Source organism: Apostichopus japonicus, chromosome 23, assembly GCF_037975245.1.
Source record: "Apostichopus japonicus isolate 1M-3 chromosome 23, ASM3797524v1, whole genome shotgun sequence".
NCBI lineage: Eukaryota > Metazoa > Echinodermata > Holothuroidea > Aspidochirotida > Stichopodidae > Apostichopus > Apostichopus japonicus.
In genome coordinates this window covers 13,685,030-13,706,595 of record NC_092583.1, presented here as the reverse complement: position 1 = coordinate 13,706,595, position 21,566 = coordinate 13,685,030, and the positions used below count along the sequence as shown (strand labels likewise).

The 21,566-nt window shown below is 37.2% G+C and overlaps 3 protein-coding genes across 11 annotated transcripts in view; 2 read left to right on the top strand and 1 right to left on the bottom strand.

The window, feature by feature from the left end:
• Window positions 1-231: 231 nt before the first annotated feature.
• Window positions 232-10,281, bottom strand: LOC139964923 (tRNA wybutosine-synthesizing protein 5-like). 5 transcript variants are annotated; one of them, XM_071966996.1, is made up of 9 exons: window positions 9,905-10,281; window positions 8,668-8,794; window positions 7,905-8,059; window positions 7,189-7,258; window positions 6,897-6,941; window positions 5,874-6,011; window positions 4,732-4,819; window positions 3,614-3,730; window positions 232-2,482 (listed from the first exon to the last, which is right to left on the bottom strand). In XM_071966996.1, the coding sequence occupies exons 2-9, from the start codon at window positions 8,758-8,760 to the stop codon at window positions 2,226-2,228; spliced, it is 963 nt and encodes a 320-aa protein (XP_071823097.1). In that variant the 5' UTR covers window positions 8,761-8,794; window positions 9,905-10,281; the 3' UTR covers window positions 232-2,225. The 5 variants fall into 5 exon arrangements, with proteins under 5 accessions (XP_071823097.1, XP_071823096.1, XP_071823098.1 ...); XM_071966995.1 differs by having other exon boundaries at window positions 10,029-10,281; XM_071966997.1 differs by having other exon boundaries at window positions 10,037-10,281.
• A 52-nt stretch (window positions 10,282-10,333) lies between these two features.
• Window positions 10,334-14,590, top strand: LOC139964924 (m-AAA protease-interacting protein 1, mitochondrial-like). Of its 2 annotated transcripts, none has more exons than XM_071967001.1 (5): window positions 10,334-10,814; window positions 11,367-11,438; window positions 11,783-11,810; window positions 13,296-13,455; window positions 13,967-14,590. In XM_071967001.1, exons 1-5 carry the CDS (start codon window positions 10,371-10,373, stop codon window positions 14,070-14,072), a joined length of 810 nt encoding a protein of 269 aa, XP_071823102.1. In that variant the 5' UTR covers window positions 10,334-10,370; the 3' UTR covers window positions 14,073-14,590. The 2 variants fall into 2 exon arrangements, with proteins under 2 accessions (XP_071823102.1, XP_071823101.1); XM_071967000.1 differs by having other exon boundaries at window positions 10,335-10,814; window positions 11,684-11,810.
• A 2,442-nt stretch (window positions 14,591-17,032) lies between these two features.
• Window positions 17,033-21,566, top strand: part of LOC139964920 (cytochrome P450 2D6-like) — a 52,742-nt gene continuing 48,208 nt past the window's right edge. For all 4 annotated transcript variants that reach the window (XM_071966988.1, XM_071966986.1, XM_071966985.1 and 1 more), the window contains exon 1: window positions 17,033-17,187. The gene's annotated coding sequence lies outside the window, so the exon portion shown is untranslated. The remainder of the gene's footprint in view (window positions 17,188-21,566) is intronic.

Here is a 21,566-nt window from a genome sequence, read left to right as displayed (position 1 = left end):
CACAGACAATAAAATCTTCGGGAGTCTTTGGTTATAGTTACCCAAGATAGACCATGTATATGCAAATCAAAATCACATCAGAAATCCACAGTACCTTTTAAAGTCTGTAATGAAGGATCACACAACAGTTGGCCATTTTCACATTATGCATCTGACAAAGCCATTGAGATGATTTTTTTCCATCAGTACTACTAGAATTTATGAAACAAAGAATTTATAAAACAAACGAGAAACAATTCAATACAATATCAAGTTTGCATTTCCTGAGATTTATTATGTTCCAATTTCTTTGTAATCAAAATGATGTTATTGCCATGCAGCCATGATAGGCTTCAGAATTCTCAATATTTCCAACCTAAAAGTTAGAAGGTTGCTAGGGAATTTAATTCAGGTTTAGAAGATTATCCATGGTTTGATAAGCCAGCATTGTGTAAATTTTTCAGTTTTTCAAATGGTAGGAACACTTGCGGACATTTTCTCACTAAATTGGAGAAAGTTGTAATATTCATTAAAAATCCGCAAACTTCTTTACTCAGCAGCTTGTGAATGAATGGCAAGAGGTTGGTTGTCATGCCTTGGACAGTTATTTGAAAAATTGCAACTTGATTTGAGGTTCTGCATTTAGCTCTTTTCATTTGGTTCTCAATAGGGACTAATGTCCCTTTGTGTTGATCCTTTTTGTCTCGTTTAGTAGGAAAAAAACTGGGACACAGGATCTGTACTTTCAATTTTATACTAGTACATATCACTTCTAAAATGTTGGCTTAAATCATCCGAGTACGAATAATCAGAGTACTTTAGATGAGGAGTAAGACAATGTCAATATGATTCAATGTGTATTACATCATTTTGTCTCCTACCTCTCCTCTTCCCCATGGTGGTTCCTTTGACTTTATTTCTTCTCTCTACCCTTTGTCAACTAATCCTCTTTCATCACTCTTTTGTGTTCACCCTGCTCATTAACCTATCATTACATGTCATTCAGCCTCTGAAGAAGATCTGGTTAGGATCAAAACGTCAGACCCACTTACTATTACACACGTTCTCTTTTACTATCTTACAGGAGCGTCCAGTTTGAGTTACAAACTTTTGAAAAAATTCCTGGATCGTTCCCCAGTCCAGACAAAGTTGCAATACATGCGGTGGTAAAACTTTCTCAACAGTGACTTGGCCATCTATCTAATCTGATTTGAGCACAGACAGGTAATCAATAGAAATGGTCCATCGAGTGTTCCGATCTTAGTTTGGATTGAGCTTCTCAATTTCAAAGGAGAGAGGGAACCCCTCAACTTAAATCCATCCCCCAGGAACTACTTTCTTCTAATTAAATATGATTACATATCACTTCTCCACTGGAGTGACTTTGTAGGATGTGATGATAAATGTAAAATATTGCATACTATATACTTAGTGGCGCTATTCAAGATTAATCTAGTTACAGAAATGAACAGAGTTCAGATTAACTTTTGATATGTAAATTTATTTTCATCATTCTATGATCATCACTTGGAGATGTTTTCATACGAATGACGTTTAAACTGCAGATGATTTAACTTTCATAAAGTTTGTTAATTACTGAAATATCAAAACTGAGTGTAGACCTAACACACTTTCATAATGGAGTTAAGGCACCTAGCCTTCTTTGCAAAAATTAAGAGCTACCTATCACCTTAAGGGTTACACAAAATGACTCCACAGACTCTTTCAATACCATGGAATGACTAATTTGAATGAATCTAGCAAAAAGTAAAACACTGTTTGAAAATGCAACGACATTGATCCAAGCCACCAATGTTTTGTTGAACCGTTGCAAGACTTGGCCATTTCGTATTGGTTTATATTGCAGAGTTCGGAGCAGTACACTAGTGCTGGATTAACAACCTCAGTAGCCCTAGTACAGATAAGGCACACTATCCTTGTCTCCCCCACCCCCCCCCCCCCCCCACCCTCGCCATTTTGTTTTGCAGGCAAAACCCAACTATAGAGAGTGGCTGGAGATGAGGGCCTATCCACCTTGGGAGTCCTTAGTTAGGACCTTGGCTGATTCGCCTATCAGATCATTCAGAATTAGCATAATGGTTCATTCCTTCCATTAAATCAAAACATGATGAACACACTTGACCACTTCCAGTTTGTTTCTTCCATCAAACCAGTTGCTCCCATTTTGAACCTAAAAAATTATTTCTTTCGACCAACAGTTGTGATATATTTTCCATTTTGATATATCATCCGTTGCCCTGGTAATAAGTCTTTTGTTCTATCTCTAAGACCATCCTCCTTCCATAAAAATCCTTGTATTCATCTGGTAACTTATCCAGTAGTTTTAAAGCTCTCCTCAGACCCTGCAATGCTTGGCCAGCCGGGATAGGGTCCTTGTTCCCGTAGGGATCCTTGGGATCGTACAGATCTGATGATAGATGCTTCCAAAAGACATTGACACTGATGCTGAAGTCATGTGCGACTACATTGTGAAACCACATGGCTGATGACAACAACAAAAAGAAGACAGATATATTCCAGTTATAAATCGACACCTAGAATTTGTATTGCTAATAAAAAAAATGGTACCTCACAATGTTTGCGGCAAAATAAGTCAAAATCTGCAAAATCAGATATTACAGACAGTCATTAATATTAATAATATAGTTTGGTTGGAACTTAAACTAACCCCAACCAAATATAAATGAAAGGTGCAGAACTGTTGTGTTTAATACTAATAAAGACAAACCTAGAATAAAGAGACAATCTCCTATTGTGTTAATACTAATAAAGACAACCAATCTCCTTTTGTAATAATACTAATTAAGACAAACCTGGAATAATGAGACAATCTCCTATTGTGATAATACTAATAAAGACAAACCAGGAATAAAGAGACAATCTCCAATTGTGTTAATACTAATACAGACAAACCTGGATTAAAGAGACAATCTCCTATTGTGTTATACTAATACAGACAAACCTGGAATAAAAAGACAATCACCTATTGTGATAATAATAATACAGACAAACCTGGAATAAAGAGACAATCTCCTATTGTGTTAATATAAATACAGACAAACCTGGAATAAAGAGACAATCTCCTAATGTGTTAATATTAATACAGACAAACCTGGAATAAAGAGACAATCTCCTATTGTGTTTAATACTACTAAAGACAAACCTGGTATTAAGAGACAATCTCCTATTCTGTTAATACTAATATAGACAAACCTGGAATAAAGAGACAATCTCCTATTGTGTTAATACTAATACAGACAAACCTGGTATTAAGAGACAATCTCCTATTCTGTTAATACTAATAAAGACAAACCTGAAATAAAGAGACAATCTCCTTTTGTGTTAATATTAATACAGACAAACCTGGAATAAAGAGACAATGTCCTATTGTGTTAATACTAGTAAAGACAAACCTGGAATACAGAGACAATCTCCTCTTGTGTTAATACTAATCAAGACAAACCTGGAATAAAGAGACAATGTCCTATTGTGTAAATACTAATAAAGACAAACCTGGAATAAAGAGACAATCTCCTCTTGTGTTAATACTTATAAAGACAAACCTGGAATAAAGAGACAATGTCCTATTGTGTTAATACTAATAAAGACAAACCTGGAATAAAGAGACAATCTCCTGGATGAAGAATACAGTGATAAGGACAGGCTGATGAAAGTAACGGAAACTGATTAAAATCAGGATTCTCGATGTCAAGGACCATGGACTTGTCACCTGCAAAGAAATTAAATTACCATCTTAAAAAATAAAAGCTGTAGCATCCATTGATTAATGAGGGGATAGGTATATTTATATATCCATTTCAAACCTTCTCTTCTCTATTAAACTAAGCTGACCAGACGACCTCTACTGTCCCGAGAACATCCCTGAATTCTTAAAAACTTCCCGGAATAATCTCAACTTTACCGGTTTGGTCTTCCTTTGGTAGAAACAGCGTCAACGTCAGCATTGATTATTTACAATTACATTTTTACAAATGATTTATTAATAATGTATATTCATGACTCACAGCTGTTATGTATCTAAGTTTATTGGCTCTTTCAGTGTTTGAACATCATCTTTGAAACATAGAAACACCAAAAAAAGATTCCACCCTGCCTTTTAATCATATAGTTTCATGTCATAACCTGCCATGTCAAAATGGAAGGGGATGGGTGGGGGGGGATGGGTTGTAGAAGGGGCAAGTCAACTTAAATATCATGTCCGGGATTTATTGGAAAAACATGGTCACCTTATGTTAAAAAAATGTTAAGACGAACCCAAGTATCGTCTTTCAAAGTCAATGATTCACAATTTAACAAGTTGACATTCCATTGTAAGTTATTCTGTAACGTATTTACAACAAGAGGAGAAACTGCAAAGGTGTGTCTTTTATAAATGTTGCATTTTAATAGATTAACTAACTACATTAAGAGTTAGAGGGCCCGAAGTTTCCATCCTAGCAGGATCTTCTTCAGTCGGCTAGAAGTGAAACCAAAACAAACTAAGTACACAAGACGAGACACAGACGGACAGACAGTCAAACTTCTGCATGTTTTACCTTCGCAGGCTTCTTGCAGTAGATGAGCAGTTTGTTAACAGTTTCTTCTCTCTTTTAGTTTCTTTCTTACATTAACTAAAACATTATATCAGCCCTTATAATGTTGATTGTTGACTGTGTTGAAAGTGTTTCTAAATATCAGATATAATTATAACTATCTGACTGACACGTGTACCTTTCAGATAGAGATGACCAGCATCTTGAGGACTGAATAAGACAACTCGCTTGGTGCCTTTGATTTGCATTAGAATGTTATCCATAATCTGGCGAGAGAAAAATAGAAGATAAAAACTTAAATAACTAATTAGACCTGAAATATGTGAGCAGCTTGGTCATTGTTGCATAACATTGTTCCATACTGCCCTCGTATATTGTCACTCTTTATTAATTTGGATGAGATTAAATTCTGGGAGTGAGATGAAAAGAAAAACCCATGACATATTATTCTTCCACACGTAATGAGCCCCTCCAGCCATGATCATATTGGTCCTATCTAGTTCTGCAAAACATCGACAAGCTGCAGACTCTGACTGAAGATCACTACGGTACTGTTAAGTCGAGCACTATTGAACTATACAATTTCATTTCTAATTATTTCAATAGATATCATCTTGAAACTTATTTTTGACGTTTGAAGGTCAGACTAATTGTTTTAAGAGACTTGCACAAGTTGCCCAACTGCACTACCACAAGCAGACCTTTTAACAAGCCAATCACCCAGTGCACCTGTATAAGTTTATCCGGTGTGTTTGCATGCTAATGAGCACTTTCACACAATCGTGTAAATAAATAGTATAGATCAAGAATATTAAGATCAATATGACAGCGCCCTCTACAAGAAAGCTAGAAAGCCCCATTGCATTGATTACCTTTAAGAATATTGAAATAACCTCCTCATATGTATGCTGATCTTCTCCCAAGCAAAGCTATTGAAGGATGTACACAAAGGATGCTCATATCCCAAATACTATCACATACTATGGTCAACACTGACCAAGGAGCTACTTACACACTTGAACTGAACAATTATGCAACACACTGTGCTAATGTGACAATGATATATGTATAACATGCGAGTGACTGTCAGATTCTTTCATACTAAAGTAAACAATTGCCCTGTTAAGATGGTTTGGAGTTGCCAACCAGCTAGCTGTTCACAACAATTCACAACAACATTAATAGTCGTCATTGCAAAATTTATGTAAACAAAGAAAGGAGGAAATTTGAGGAAGTTCAGTGAATTTTCCGCACAAAAGTCGGTGGCATTTGAGTAGTTAACGTTTCTTTCAAATCCAAATTTTATAATCTTTTGCTCACATCATAGTGGGTCCAAAGTTGCAGATCGGGAGAACCAACCCTCAAAACAGAAGAGAAGAATTGATCTTTGACGAAGAACGGTGGTATCCTGACATCTTTCGATAGTTCGGGAAATTCTTTCTCGATGTTCGCTACATCCTGTAGAACCAAGAACGGATCGTTAACATTCATTGCACTGTCAACAGTAAACTGATTGGATAATATACGCTATGACCTTCAACGGAGTACACCACATCATGTGTTCCAAGTCATTGATAAATCCGATAAACACCACCAAAATAATAATATAATATGAAGTTCATCTTTCTAGTCTATGATCAATTAACAATTGATACAGTGTGGCATTCATTTACCCAGTATCCTTCAAACTCAGACACTGAACACTATGTAATGACAATTCACAGAGTTCATCATTCTAGTCTCCTTCAAATTGTATATAACACTGCAGGTTAGACAAAGAAACCATTTGCAGATCAGTTTAAAGGGTGTTAAGACTAGCGCACAAAGAAACGTCTCGTGCCGGTAATCTGACCTAGTTTCGAATGAGGTGTTAGTGTTAGACACAACCATCGATCCCAGAAAATACACACACAGCTTGCTACCGTTGGTAATTAGACACTAGTGTACAGTCAATACATACATCTACGGTCAATACCCACAACACAGTGTACATAGCAGCAATGGACATCTCAGGTCTAGATAAAAGATAACAAGGTATCACGTTTCATTACTGTCTGCATTTTGTAGCGACAAGAAGAAAACTTCACTTGCAAACAACGGAAAGTTAACTTTTTCAGAGTGCAGCATGCGGTTTGGGGCGCGTCTTCAATGCTTTTAATCTCTAACATAACAAAGGTTAATACATACAATAACAATGCAATCTGCAAGGGAACATGAACAAATTCTTCTAGTTTACATTCCAGTTATGAAACAGGTATTTGAAAGTAGAGCTCTATAAGTTGACAGTTTTCTCCCAATAATATTCAATAATAACATACAATGCCTGTCAACCAGGAAACTAACCTTTCTGTTGTCAGCACCAAGAGCTCTGAGGTAATATTTTTCATTCTGTTTACAAGAGAGTAAGAAAAGAAACAAACAAAAATAGATTATGTTACATAGGAAAACATACTGTTCATTTGATATCAGTGAAGAAGCCAGTGCAATGTATTTATATAAATAGTTCATGGGATTAACATGTAGGTAGGTAAACTGAGGTTGATAACTACCAGGATGGCAAAATATTGCAAGAAAAGGTTTCCAATAGAAAATATTTCCATTTGATGGGACTCCAATGAGTAGTTCATGTATTTACCTCGTCAAAGAAATATTCTTCATGGCTGCTCTCAGCACACCGTTTGATTAGTTCATCAAAGGGAAGTGTCCTGCGGAATAGTCCAATGAAAAAGTTTTCTATTTACAGTTGCATGACTGCTACTTTGGAGGGAGAAGGGTAGAGTGGGGAGGGGGGAGGGTAGAGGTAGAGGGTACCGGGGGATACTATTTGTGTAGAAACTGGATGATACCTCCTAGGGATGAACATGGCTCCCCTCGTATCCTTGGGAAGAATCTACTAAAATACATAAACATACACGCATACAAAAATATTTAAATTTTTCTGGGGGATATAAGTGAAAGTTGAATACAAAATTCAAAGCCAGTTTAAAAAAGAAAAAAGAAAAAGAGAAACAATTTTGGTGACATATTTTGTTCTGTTCTTTGGAAATACATCGATGCATAAATTTGGATATAAATAAGGTAGTAAAATCAGCTTTCCAATAGATAATAATAAAAAACAACAAGTTGGTAATTGATATAATTTTTGAACAAACCAACACAAGTGAGTGCATGATGACATTTAATTATCATGGATGGAACAGACTGACTACACAATGCCTCCTGCTTGTGCTTGCTCTCTCAGAAGGCTACTCTTTAATAATATGACACTTAACTAAGAGTCTTTTCCAGTTATCTTTATACTGCAAAATAGAATTACCAATATTTTTCCCTTATCTATATGTATAATCAAACCTGTATGAATAGTTCTTCTGAATAAAATCCATATTCCTTTCTGTGCTGACATGGACTTTCACTGACTGCGAGGAACCGTTTCTACATAGATAGTCTGTAGTCCATTTTTGTGTACACGACCCAATATCAACTCCTTTCAGCACTGCTGGAATCCTCTGAAGAAAAAATAAAGATCTGAAGCGTTACAAGTGAGTGGAATAGTAAATTTCTTTTAAGCTTACAGTCGAGTCTGTAAAGGAAATAATTTTTCCTGACTTAATTGAGCCAAGTCATTGACTATGAAGTCACTGTACAATCTCTTTGAGTAAATATGTCATAAATATTTTTGAATCTTTACAGTTTGGAGAGATGTTCCACGTAGACTTGAAGTCAGCAAGTCAATTCACTGAAATATATTCTCCACATTTTTAAATGGATTGGAAGACTGTAGTGTAGGCCTACAAAAGAAACATAAAGATTTAGAGTCTTAGAGAGCAAAGTTACAGTAGATCTACAGGTTATAAGTTAGTGTTCAGCTTTTGCATTGCAGTGCAGTCTGTGAATGCTTTGAACTTTGTAAAAGACTATGGTTCCTATGTACATAAATTACTATACAACTTTGCATTTGTATAACAATGTACCAAGTTTCCATAGCATTTTGCTATGCAATACCGGATTATAAGCTATTCCCTGCTCTAACGCCTACATACTGTATGGAGCAAACAATAATTTGAGATGAGTTTTATCAATCCCTGTACACCAATTAAAAGAAATTCTACTGTACCATGGGATATATTTCATTTACAAAGGTGTCTGCATCAACGTCCTTGAAACACTCCACGATTTTACCAGCCTCATGCCAATTCTTAGCCATCATATGTCGGTTATTTCACAAAGAGACCAGTTTGCAACTGTAAAATATGATAGATACCATTAAAATTAATCATATCACAAAGAAAAAAATCTTAATTTGTATTAACTTACAGAAACACATGTACTGTATTGCAAATCAGCTAGGACAGAATCAGGGCAAAATAACACAATATGATTGAACAGAGTAATAATGTGCTGCCAACAATGTATAATTCTAACAATACACATCCCTAATATCTCAATCACTATATATTCAGACTTTCTTAGCTTTTTATTTCAAACCAACCACAAGTGGGGAATTTCCAGATTGACATTGATCAACATGCAATTTGACTGGCCTGCAACTTTGCTATCAGCTGTGGATGACGTAATGTATAAATTTCTGATAACGTTACACATTTTAGGCCTTGGCTCTAGGTTATAACATAAATAAATACTATAGCCTAGGCCTATCAGTAACAGTAACAATACATACAATAACCCTAACTTCCTATTCCCATACCTAGGCTTGCCTTTTCTTTTATGCAACCTTAAACTATCGACACTTTCGATTCCCAGTGAATACCTGGGGTAAAAAAAGCAAGGCATATGCTTTAATCAGAACCGACGTGGCTATCTGCATTTTGTACTATTATTTATATTAGTCAGTAGGCCTAGGCCTACAATGATATTGTCCTTATTTTAGCCTAGGCCAAACGTTAGGCTAGTAGTAGTAGTAAGTTGAGTCTCGTCTATCCGACATGCTCAGTGATTAACCTCCGCCACGTATCACGATCTTGCGCAAGGTTTATTGCTTCTTCGAAATTGTTAATATTAATGTCCTTGAATTGCGACTTTATTTTTCCAAGCAATGTAGTCACGGGCCTTCCAACTGGTTTAGCAGTATGTCTCAGTGCTTCTCTTAAAGCAACCTTTGCTGGAGCGTCCTCTTGGAGTCTTGCTACATGACCGAAAAATCTCAATCTTCTATGTGCGACTATCGATGACCAACGTTAAACGTTAGGCTAGTGTAGCATAAAACTTTTACTAATTTCGCGTAATTACTATCAGCGGTATTCACACGAAAATTAGGTTTTAATTCGTGATATTAAAACAACATCGCTCCTTTCATTATTCGTACATGACAAAATTAAATAAATAAAACAAACATTTTAACAGTATCCTTCGAAAGAACATGGAATCTCTCTATCTGCGCCATATGTAAAATTTGTTTGGTGTAACGAAATCTTCATTTGTGTGTAATAAGGACGTTTTACTAGGTTAGCAAATTACTTTCTTACAGTAGGATGTATACATGTAGTGATCTCAATCAGAGGGTCACCAATGATATCAGTGATGACAATTTTACCAAGATGTTGTTGTTGCGCTATAAATGTTTCCCGCTGAAAGTGACAATTGCAAAGTTTTATTCAACTCCCTGACGCATGTTTGAAGGTAAAAATCAAGCATAACTGATATAATAACGCCTAGGTCGCCCTTTCCCATCCCCCAAACACCAGGCTCGAACGATTTCAACTTTCACACAACAGATGGCGCTATTTCTTATCGATGTGAGATAACTTTGAGGGTGCACTTCACATTTATAACCGACTTTATCACAAAAGTGAATCCAAAATGGCTGCAACCATAACAAAACAGATTTTGAGACTACCAGTACCACCATTTATGGTGTTTTCGAAGAATGTTGGTTCTCATCTTTTCAAGAAACGATATCATGTTCACGGGATGTATTTCGGAAGCTATTGCACTTGTGAAAAGCGAGAGCCCATCAATGAAACTAGGCCTAGGAGGGAATCTAAATTTCTTTGTCATTTTAATCCTATCACTATAGTAAATGAACCTTTATATAAGCCTAGCCTTAGCCTTTATGTTAGACACCAAAGTAACGACGCATTCGACAGAGATAACCAAGATTCGAATAAGAGGAAACTAAAACCTGTGTTCATAGCTCTCCCAAACCCTTTTAAAGTTCTAAGGAACTGGGTATTTGGGGTCATTATTAGAGCATATTTTGATCCAGAGTTTTCCTTCAAAGATTTTACTGAAGGTGCAAAACAGGTGAGATTGAGGATGAATAGGCCTGATCCAGGCCTAACATTTTTCAGAGTTATGCCCAAGCTTAATAAAGCAAAAGTATTTTGTTTAAGATTAAGATGTGATACATGGATACATGACTGAAATAGATATTTGTTGTTAATAAAACACAATTGGATTGGAAGAAAACTGCAGAGTATACCAGCTACCGATTCTTTTCAAGTCAGTATTTATCTCCACATTAATGTCAAGAAATGTGCATGCTATTATCAATGTGGGAAAGGTAAGGAAGTTGGGACTGTTGGACATTAATCCCTACCCACTAAATATTGAAAGTTCAAGCCAAAAACATGTTTACCTCCATAATTTATTGGACCATGGAAACAAGATCAGATGCCAAACTTTATTAGGCTATAGGGAAAAAGCAACATTGCAGTGGTCCTGGTGAAGCTTTCTTATTTGGTAATGTCAGCTAGACTAAATGACCAAGTAAAATGTTCTTTTTCTTGCCAGAAAAATTATGCTCAAGCTATCCTTAATATTCTCATTAATCTCCTTCTTTTGCTACTGTTGTAGGGATTTTCTATCATTTCACGAGAAATGTCAAATGGAGAGTTGGACAATATTGGAAAAATGGTCTCTCCAAAGGTTAGTATTTCATTGTCATTATACAGCAAATTACAAAACAATATTTTCCATGTGTATTCCCGATTCAGTTTAAGCTTACGAGGTTATAGATAGAATGATTTTTTAAAACACCAACCCTTTTGTTCAATGTGAAACATGAATTATGCAGTAGTCGTAATGATTTTGAATACAAACCCTATAGATATCAAGCTCCATTGTAGACATTTTTTCATGTTTGTTAACTCAAATTGTATTGGTTTTTCTAGTTGATACCAGAGTTGACAGAAGTTATTGGAAAAATGAGTCTGACAGACAGATCCAGTTTGGCTGTTTCGATCGATGATATCCTCTATTCATTTCCACAGAACATTACTGTTCACTATGATGATAAAGGTACAGTACTATGTAGAATGTTTGCTGAGAAATTGACATTCAAACTTTTGTAGTTGGTTTGCCAGTTTTACATGCAAGTATGACACAAAAATAAGAAAGTAGTTGTTCAAATGAAGATATAATAGGACTACTGGTAGATTTCTTCACATTAAAATTAACCTCAATTTATAAGTAGAAAATGATTACTTTTCCATACATTCTAAATATTTTGTGGCAATGTTTAATATTATTTACTATTCACATGGAAAAAGGAAATTAGATTTTGTTTGTATTTATTTATTTATGATTTGTCCTCCATCATTTGGAATAAACCTTGAATTGCATTGTTACTAACATATCATGTCAATCAAATAATGTATCAAAAGTTAGTCACAATCAGCTTGAAATGCTGATGATGGCTTTTAACTCTTTGTGATTGTTACTAGTCTGCTATTTAATATTAATTTTTATTGCAATGTTTCAGTCATATACAGGTATATCATTTAGTATTCAAGTTATGTGTAGCAGTTTTCAAGGTAATGAAATTTGTCCACGTTTTCACTCGTAAAGCAAGTTGACTGTTTGCACAGTACTTTTGCGATGTGATATAGGATAAATTATTCTCTGCAATAAATTAGCAGTTATGGTAGTCAAAAATATCAGCAAGATGGAGCAAGGGCGTAGGAACCGGGGGGGCGCCAGCCCCCCAGTGAAAAATGTGGAGGGGCGGAAGTATCATTCCGCCCCCCCGCTTCGCAAGTCAGAAAACCCCTTTTTCATTTCCAAATGAGAAAAAAAACCTCATTTGGAGCACCAAATTGCATCTAAGGCCAGGTGAAAATACAAAATTAAGTTTACAAAATGGAGTGGGTGTTGAAGTGTGCTATATTGCACCAAATCGCATCTGAGGCCACCTGGAAATGCAAAAAATTCCAAAGGGGAGGGGGACACCCCCTCCCCTTAGACCCCTCCCCAGGTCGGCCATCAGTCTTCAGCCCCCCCACTCAAAAGTACCTTCCTACGCCACTGGGATGGAGGGTAATTCAAGTGCAGGTCTGTGAGATGAACACAGCAAACCATAGAGGTCACATGCTTTGTCCTTTTCTGCTTGATACTATATCTGTGACATTGTCTCAACATAACAGACAAAAGACAACCATTAATTAAATGTATAGACAAATCAATTGAAAATTCATTGGTACAGCTGGTTACTATTACAGCTTTCTTCAAATGGCCTCATGACTAGTGAACATTTTTATCAGATCACATTCATAAAGGGTCATTTGTTGGGGTAATATCTCTACATCACATAGTTTGAACATGTAGAGGTACACTTTTTTCCATGAACTTACGATTTCATTGGTGATGCACATGCATGAAACGAGGTCTTATATTGTGGATTGACTTTCGGGTTGTATATAGGGTACCGTCATTTCAACTGCACGGAAACAATCAGAGCTCTCTTTTCTTCTCTATTTTTCTCCTTCCTTTCCTTCTCTTCTTAAGGTGGAAGGTTCTTGTATATTTTAATGAAGTTCTGGTGTTTATCATCAGCTGTACCTAAAGAGGAGAGTGAGGGATATGGTATGAAGATAGGTAAACCACCCCCGGGAGTGTCACAGGAAGAGTTTGATAACATGGGAAGCCTTGTTAGCTGTACATATGAGTAAGTCTGTCATATAACTTTTATGTTGGACAATGTTCTGTTATACTCAATGTACCCAATGTGTCGAGTTGAAATGCTTTACTGTTTCACTCTACGGTTCTGATAAAGCCTTAAAGGAGTAAAAGGATGCTATAAGTTTCTTCAATTTATAAATCACAGTAAAACACCAAAAGCATCTACAAACACTCTTTCAATGAGTAAATGCAACCAAAACTCTTTCAACCAAATAACAAAATGCATTCAGAAGTGATTCAGCCATGCCGTAAACAAAATTGGGAGGCCCCAGATGTAAGAAATAAGAAGGGACAACCAATTTGTGTACCTAATACCGCTCTGCATGTACATGTTAAATTGTATTTAATTAATACTACATTACTGTTCTATACACATTAGAACTGGTAGTCAAAGAAACTTTTGGTCTTACTGCACGACCATTGTGTGAAGTATGGAGATAACAATACGTTATTTAACTATCAAATGTAATTGTTTTTTTTGGTGGATATTTTGACAGATTTCTACGTGAGGTCACTCCGGGAGTAGATCCTGAGTGGACGATTTCTCATATTCAACACGGTAAACTTATCGACACAGAGGCAAGAGGATACCCACCATCCTAACAATGGCGATGCACCGTAAAATGTCAAGAGAGAGAGATAGGAGATAGATGAAAATCAAATGAAATTAGAGGACAAATTTAATTGTTTGTCTGATGAGAGGATATCTCCGCTGCAGTTCAAGAAAGAAGTTGTAAAGTGACTTCATTTTACGTGCTGTTATCTGTTTCTCATCCATGTTTTCTGAGAAAATATGTAAAAATGAACCCTTGTACAATATTGATGCTTTTAAGAGACAAAGAGATTATCGTAGGTTATGTTGTCCTAGTAACTGACTATAAGGAAAGATTTACTTTGATTAAAAATGATCAAATCTTCATAATGTCTTCTTCCAAAGAAGGATTAGAAGATGAGAAGAAGGTGAGAATGTTAATTCCATATCTCTTACAATTGTGAACTGACGAAACACTGAGAAAATGTGATGGTTTCTTAATTCTGTGCATGAATCATTAGCTTACTTATAGTATGTATACTGCTATTTGAGCTAGGTACAAGAAGTTTTGACCTACCTCTCTCCATAATTTTGAAGTCTTTCTTCTTTATTGTATGGTTTCCCTTGTAATATAGACGGGTAGTCCGCAACCTTTCAAGTCTTCAACCAGGGAGCTTCCTGAGCATTGAGTCAATACCTACCAGACCCCCACTCCTCAGAATAAATGCTCAGAATATATGTATTATAGCTATTTTGGACTTTGGAAATCAACAAGTTTCAGAAGCAGCAGATACATTTTCACCAGAAATGCTGAGGTTTTGGCAGAAATGAAAAGAAAACCCCAAAAAATCAAAAGTTTTTGCAAGTGAGAAATCTAAAGATTACATCCAATTTGTGAAAGCCAAATTTTTTTGGCAATTAATTAAATTATAAATAACTTGCCTATGAGAAGCAACCAAAATAGTTGTTTCCAAGTAGATCAAGTAAGTTAACTTGAGGAGTACCAAATTATAGATGAATAATACGTATGCCAGTCAGAACTCCAAAATTTACCACAAAATGCCAAATACAGCTTCAGAAATCACTGTAGACCTGCCATCCATTCATTCACAAAATAGGGAAATTTACAAGTTTCCATCCCAAGAATAGAGGGATTAGGGAAAATCAGGAGAATGTGAAAAATAAAACTAAACAAAAGAGCAATATAACATAAAATAATGATTTGGCTGCAGGGCATATTTTACCCAATTGCAAAGTACGTTGCAATTCAGTACCATGCAATTCAGTACCATGCATATCTTCAACAAGAAAGTGTTGCCCCTTCAATAATGCAAGCTACATTCATGTAAAAGAAAATTCTCCATGTTCCTAATATGGCCCATTTCTGATAGCAATTTAGAAAAGGAAATAACATAAATTTTGTTGTGAGATTAGCAAAATATGAGGACATTACCGTGCAAGTAAATAGCTCATATTCTAGAGAAGAAATTTAACAAATTGCTATCCAATGTACATCCTTCCCTCTCCAAGCCTACCCCCCCTGCCCACCAGGCCCTCCCCCTCCCAGCTCTTCCAATTAAGATAGTTTAGTTTAGTAGAAAAAAAAGGTCAGGAGGGACACTCAATTCCCCACCAAGGACCCTATAGGAGAGAGAAAAAAAAATGAAGACAAAACACTCAGATGTACATTTTTAATATTTACCACATTTCCCCTTGCCACCATAATGGAAGTTGGCCTGAGGTAGATACAGTAAGCCTCTCCAGTGGCGGAGCTTCCATACAGCCGGGGGGGGGGGGCGGATATCCCCCCTGACGGACTCAAATGGACTGCTGGCGCCCTTTTCAGCTTTTTACCAATTTTTACTTATTCGCGATTTTTGCCTTTTTAATTGTGCTCTATGATCTACCTATTGACATTTGTCACATTATCTGCAAATTAGCAAGGCCCGGAAAGGGTCATTTCCGGCGATCTAGGAAGTTTGGTTTCTCAAAAAATTCTGTACGCTCCGCGCCAACCCGTGGTGGCGTTCCGCTTGGATAGTGTCGAAAGCGCCCCTACAGACCATTCTCGCCCCCTCTGACCAATACCCCTAGCTCCGCCACTAAGCCTCTCATTCTAGAGTTTTTTTTTTTTTTGTGTAAAAACATTGTCCTCACTTCTGCAGCAAGTTCACATAGGCAGGTATGTGACTCGAGCGTATAAACTGAGAACCTATTTGGTGTAGGTCTAAACATCTGTTTTTACCTCCATGGTCTAAATGAACACCTTGAGTTTATTGTAGTTTGTAATAATCTCAACTACTGGGGGAAAAAAATAATACAAAATTGGCCCCATTCTGACTTATTGGTATCTCACCATTCACAGTGTTTATAAAATATTGAGAGACCGAAAAAGTATCATGAGTGAATCTCGAGCTCGATTGATGACCTCAGGTGACTTTCAAAATGCGTGAAATAAATGCATTTCACGAATAACCCCCACACAAATTCTACACATTTATGCTACTTTGTACGGAAGCTTATAAGAGAAATCAACTTAAGAAAAATTTTGCTCCAATAAGTCAACATTTTTCAGTAAATTGTTCAGAAAGCAAGATAATATCTTATCAAAAATCAGAAAAAATGTTGGATTCTTCAACTGAGCAATAGAACAATTGCTGCAAAATGTTTACTTAACAACTTATCAGATCTCATCATTTAAACAGTTTTCTGAAATGATGGCCCTCTTAAGCTTCCGCAACTTCGCATTTTCAACAACAGGTAACAGCCTAAGTGTTTCATGACGACGTATATTGAACATTATGTATTCCCCGTTTTTCGTCTGATGATATTCCAGGTTTATCCGTCGTTGTGGGATCTATTATTTTACTATTGAAGTGCAATATTACTTAATGCTCCTACTTGATAAGTTTTAAAAAAAAGTCTTAATTAAGTAATAATATTTACGTGCAAATAACTTCAACATGAGACACCCAGGATTTATGTAATTATTACATAAAATGCGGAATTTGCTGTGACCATTTTAGGCTATCTTGGCATTCTGAATTGAATAAACTGTGGGCACTACTACATTACCTTTTAAAACAATTGCGATAGTTCTGATTTACGGCAGCTAATTCTCTGCCCCGAAATGGCAGTGCAATATGTCGCTAAAGAGTCACGGCTATTTTATGCAAAAAACCTTGGGTAAATTGTAGACTTTATTTTATTTTAAATATTGTCATGATTAGGCTAGACCCAAAGTTAGACAAAGTAAATTTGCTGACGCCTATAGGCTAGGCCTGAACTACTACTATGCTACTACAACTTACAAATACAAGGCTACGTATTGTTAATTATCTAGCCCAACGATTGCCACTGTAGGATTAACCTTTGCCTCATCTACAACTGTAGCAGGGAGGGGCACAAAATTTAGTAAAGTATTCATTGATTTATTCAATGCTTTCATTGTTGACAAGTATAGTAAAGGCTTCATAATTGCATGATGCACCCCCGTAATCGACGCACCTTCAATTATTACTAGGCCTAGCAACGATATAGCAGGCCACCTAAACTTTTTACAGTCAAGCACAATTACATATTTCATGAGTTTGAATCCATTTCAGCTATTTGCTGACCAAATTGTGGTATTTTTTAAGCTATTATCACCCTCCCCCCAGTTTTGCATGTTTTTTGTCCATTTGGAAATCTTAAATCCTAAAAATAACCAACATTACCTCAATATGATAACACTACTCTCTGAGACCTGATCTGTCGGAGCTTCGAGGCTCAGAGCATAGCAAACAGCATCTAAAGTCAATGGATGTATATTAAGGCCTACACTCCAGTTAGCTTATCAACTAATGTGTCAATTTAGGGTACGAAAGAACTTGGACACGGCAAACATTTTGTGGTCAAATTCTGCACAATTGTATGGTGCATAAGCACAGAACCTTAAATATTTTGAGATCATAACATTTCTGAGGAACTACACATATGAAAAACACATACAGTTGAGTGATTTGGATTTTTCCTTGATAGACATTGTTGGATCAAATCCTTAAGTGCGTCAATTATGAGCCCACCATGCTACTGCTTTGATCCTAAATTTTTAACTAGGTCTATTATCAATACACATGGTCACTTTTGTTTTGTGACCAGTGATGTTCCATAAGTAGGTAAGTGTATATTACACCCCAGAGTCCCCTGGGGTTTGCATGCAGCTAAGGGTGCTTTTACACTAGATCCAGATCAGATCTCTACTTCAGGATCTGATCCTGACGTCGAGATCACGGCTGTAGTGTAAACGATCCGGATCTGATCCACCAAATTTGATGCTGGCAGAGACCAGGTTCTGATCAAGATGTCAAGATCAGTTTTGCAACGTAAACACTCCTGCATCAACAGTGACGCGAGATATCAAGTGACTTCATTACATCACATGAATTTTCGCGAGTAATTCTGGCCACTGTATCATGCATGTGCTAATTCCTATGTAGATTGAGGGTGTGTGAGTCTTGAATATTTTTGGAGTATACTGTACATACTACACGATCCGCGGCTGTGCATGACACATTTCCAATCTGATTCTTTTTACCAACATCCGGTGAAAAGCAGGAATAGGATCAATGAAGACTCAAGTGTAAGTTGCGTGCAGATCAATGCATAAGTTTACCCCCTGGAAAGATGATTGTCTGATAACATCAGGGGATTTGAACTGGATCTATATACAAGCACCCTAAACTACTCCCTTGTGTCATGTAACATCCTTTCCGTTTTCTTGAAAGCAATCAGACATACTAATCAATACCTACTCTGAGTACGATAGCGAGTAATTGAAATGGAAATTCTGGTTTCTAGGTGCATGTTAGCTCAAATTACATCTCATGGTTTTACTTTTATTAATAATGAAAGTTAATATGTTGATATTACAAATCAAGGCGGTTTCTTGGTTTGACCCTCCTGTAGTTCCTTGGGTGGTAAGCTTGTGGTGGGGGGGTCAACTCATGGTGGGGGTTGAGCTCGTGGTGGGGATTCAGCTCTTGGTCGGGGTTCAGCTAGTGGTGGGGTTCAGCTTGTGGTAGGGGCTCATTTGGTGTAGGGGTTGGTTTGCTCAGACTGGTAGACTGCTGTTTTCTTGGTGCTTTGCTTGTTACACGAAGGAATCTCCTTTCTCTTAGGAATTGTCGTTCGTCATCTGTTTCAACATCATAGGAACAGGCCAACAGGGGGTGGTGGGGGGGGGAGTGGGGTTAACTGCATCTTAACTGTTGCCTGTGTCCATTCTTTCTGGCCTGACTGGATTGGTTCCATTCTGACCCTATCTCCCAAATTCAGAAGGTTGAGTGGTCTTCTTTGCTGTAGTGCTGAGCAACTTCTGATTTCTTTGCACACAACTTGTTGCTCACTTTTGCGAGGTTTGACCAGTGAAGTTATGGTCGGGATGATGATTTTTTTCCTGTTGCCCAGTAGACATTGTACAGGACTCACCTTTATTCCTTCTGTCGGTGTGTCTCTGAAGTTCAAAAGACCAATGTATGGTCCTCTGTTGATGCACGACATTTCAAGAAAATCCTCTTTGCAGTTTTCACAGCTGCCTCAGCTGTTCCATTTAAAGTTCTGGCTGTTTCCTGGGCTTGATTTCTCATGTCAAAAACCCCAAGTTTTGACTGAATGCCTGAAATTTGCTAGATGCATACTGTGGTCCATCACTTATCAAAACATCTGGTATCCCATGTGTTGCAAAGTAATGCTTCATTTTGGTGATGACTGCTTCAGAGGATGTTTCAGAGAAGTAGTCAACTTCAAAAATAAAATTGCTGTAGTAGTCTACAGTGATCAGGTAGTCTTGGCTACAGAATGCAAACAAATAGGTGCTGACCTTCCCCCAGGGTCTCTTAGGAACCGAGTGCATATAGTATATATGTTATGCGCTATCGACCGATATGTGCCATCAATCGATAGCGCTGCGCTATCTATGGATCCGTCGTTAGCGCAAGCATCGGTAGATCGCGCAGGTATCGATCGATGGCGCAGGCAGATTGACGGATTGTATGTCTATTTTTGATAATGACAATGTTTTTTTTCTGGATGACGCCAAGTGCTGTTTAATGGACACATCACCGATTTTTCTAAAAATTGCCCGTTTAATTACCATTTTCTATGTAAATATTTATGATAATATTTTATCAATTAATAGTGATACAATGAAAAATTATGAGTTCCAATAAATTGGTTGTATCATGGAGATAGCCTAAATCCATTGCTGAATCAAGCATATGTATCAGGTTGTATCATATGTCTTCAGGCCTTGGTTCTAAGAAATCTGCTAAATTACTGATGTGATTGGGCCATCAGTGACTATCGACCTCATATAGTACTGATATACAGTGGCGATATTCGTAAAAATGGAAAAAGAGCCAGCTTTTCGAGAACACATGCAGTAGACCGTTGACCGCACAGCTGCTTCAACAAAGAGCCCAGTTATCAGTGTGGAGAAGTACGATGCCATAAAATCTCATCTTCTTTATCCAAGCATCAAGGTGGACTAGCACTTCCGACATTGGGTCAAAACACAGAATTTTCAGATTGTCGACCTTCCTGGCCTTGGTCTTAATTAAGTTCTGGTCATCCCAAACGAGCAGAAGCAGAACTACATAGTAGCCTATTAAGGGGTGAAGTTAAGAGAGTATAGGGCATATCATGCTCATAGCTTAGTAAAAACTAAGAGACCCATTTATTAGATTTCTTTGTCACCTTTAGTACAACATCGCCACTAAATCATGCAAACTCATCAGTTTCCTTTTAAAATCATCTGAAGATGCCACAAGCATACGTCAAAACCATGTTGAGGCCTGCAGTTCCCCATTAAATATAATCCTACACGACCCTCGAACTATCAATTGATAGCGTAGTGCGATCGATCGATGGCGCAAATCGGTCGATAGCGCATAACATATACACTGGTTCTGGTGCTTGATTGTCACTGAATGTTGCACACACTCCACAGCCTTCGATGTAATGCCTGATTTCGGCAGACGTGCCTGGCCAGAAAACAAACTGACTGTGAACATCTCTGACATGAATTTGTTATGCCTAAATGACCAGCATGTACTCTGTCTTTGGCACTCATCAGAGCAGGAATGACCATCATTCTTGACCTGTGCATATCAACGTTCAGTCTCTGTGAGGGTTCTGTTGGCAAATACGACTGGCTTCCCATCCATATTCGCTCATTTTCTAATGTGAGGCACTTCTTTGGATCATAGAATGCAAATACTGGTGCATTTTTTGAACCTTATTTTTGTATTGCGATGCATGCATGTTGTTGGTTCTCTGACCATGCCCATTGTGTGTCCTTCTTGATCAGGTCTTGAATAGGTGTCATCGTGCCAAAGGTTTTGTAGAAAATTTGCAAGATATTTAACCATCCCAAGGAATCTTCTCAACGCTTGCAAGTTAGTTGTGGCTTTCATGCCAGTGATTGCCATCACTTTTCTGGGTCTGACTGTAGCCCATTTTTTGTCAGACGACCCATGAAGGTGATTTCATCTAGCCTCACCTCAAACTTGTCCGTATTCAGTTTG

Coding starts and splice junctions, on each gene's coding strand:
- LOC139964923 (XM_071966996.1), bottom strand. CDS start 8,760: ATGATGGCTAAGAATTGGCATGAGGCTGGTAAAATCGTGGAGTGTTTC. Junction 8,060..8,667: donor TAAATGAAATATATCCCATG/GTACAGTAGAAT, acceptor TTTTTTCTTCAG/AGGATTCCAGCAGTGCTGAA. Junction 6,942..7,188: donor AAGAATATTTCTTTGACGAG/GTAAATACATGA, acceptor TCTTGTAAACAG/AATGAAAAATATTACCTCAG.
- LOC139964924 (XM_071967000.1), top strand. CDS start 10,371: ATGGCTGCAACCATAACAAAACAGATTTTGAGACTACCAGTACCACCA. Junction 11,439..11,683: donor GAAAAATGGTCTCTCCAAAG/GTTAGTATTTCA, acceptor TGGTTTTTCTAG/TTGATACCAGAGTTGACAGA. Junction 11,811..13,295: donor TGTTCACTATGATGATAAAG/GTACAGTACTAT, acceptor TCTCTTCTTAAG/GTGGAAGGTTCTTGTATATT.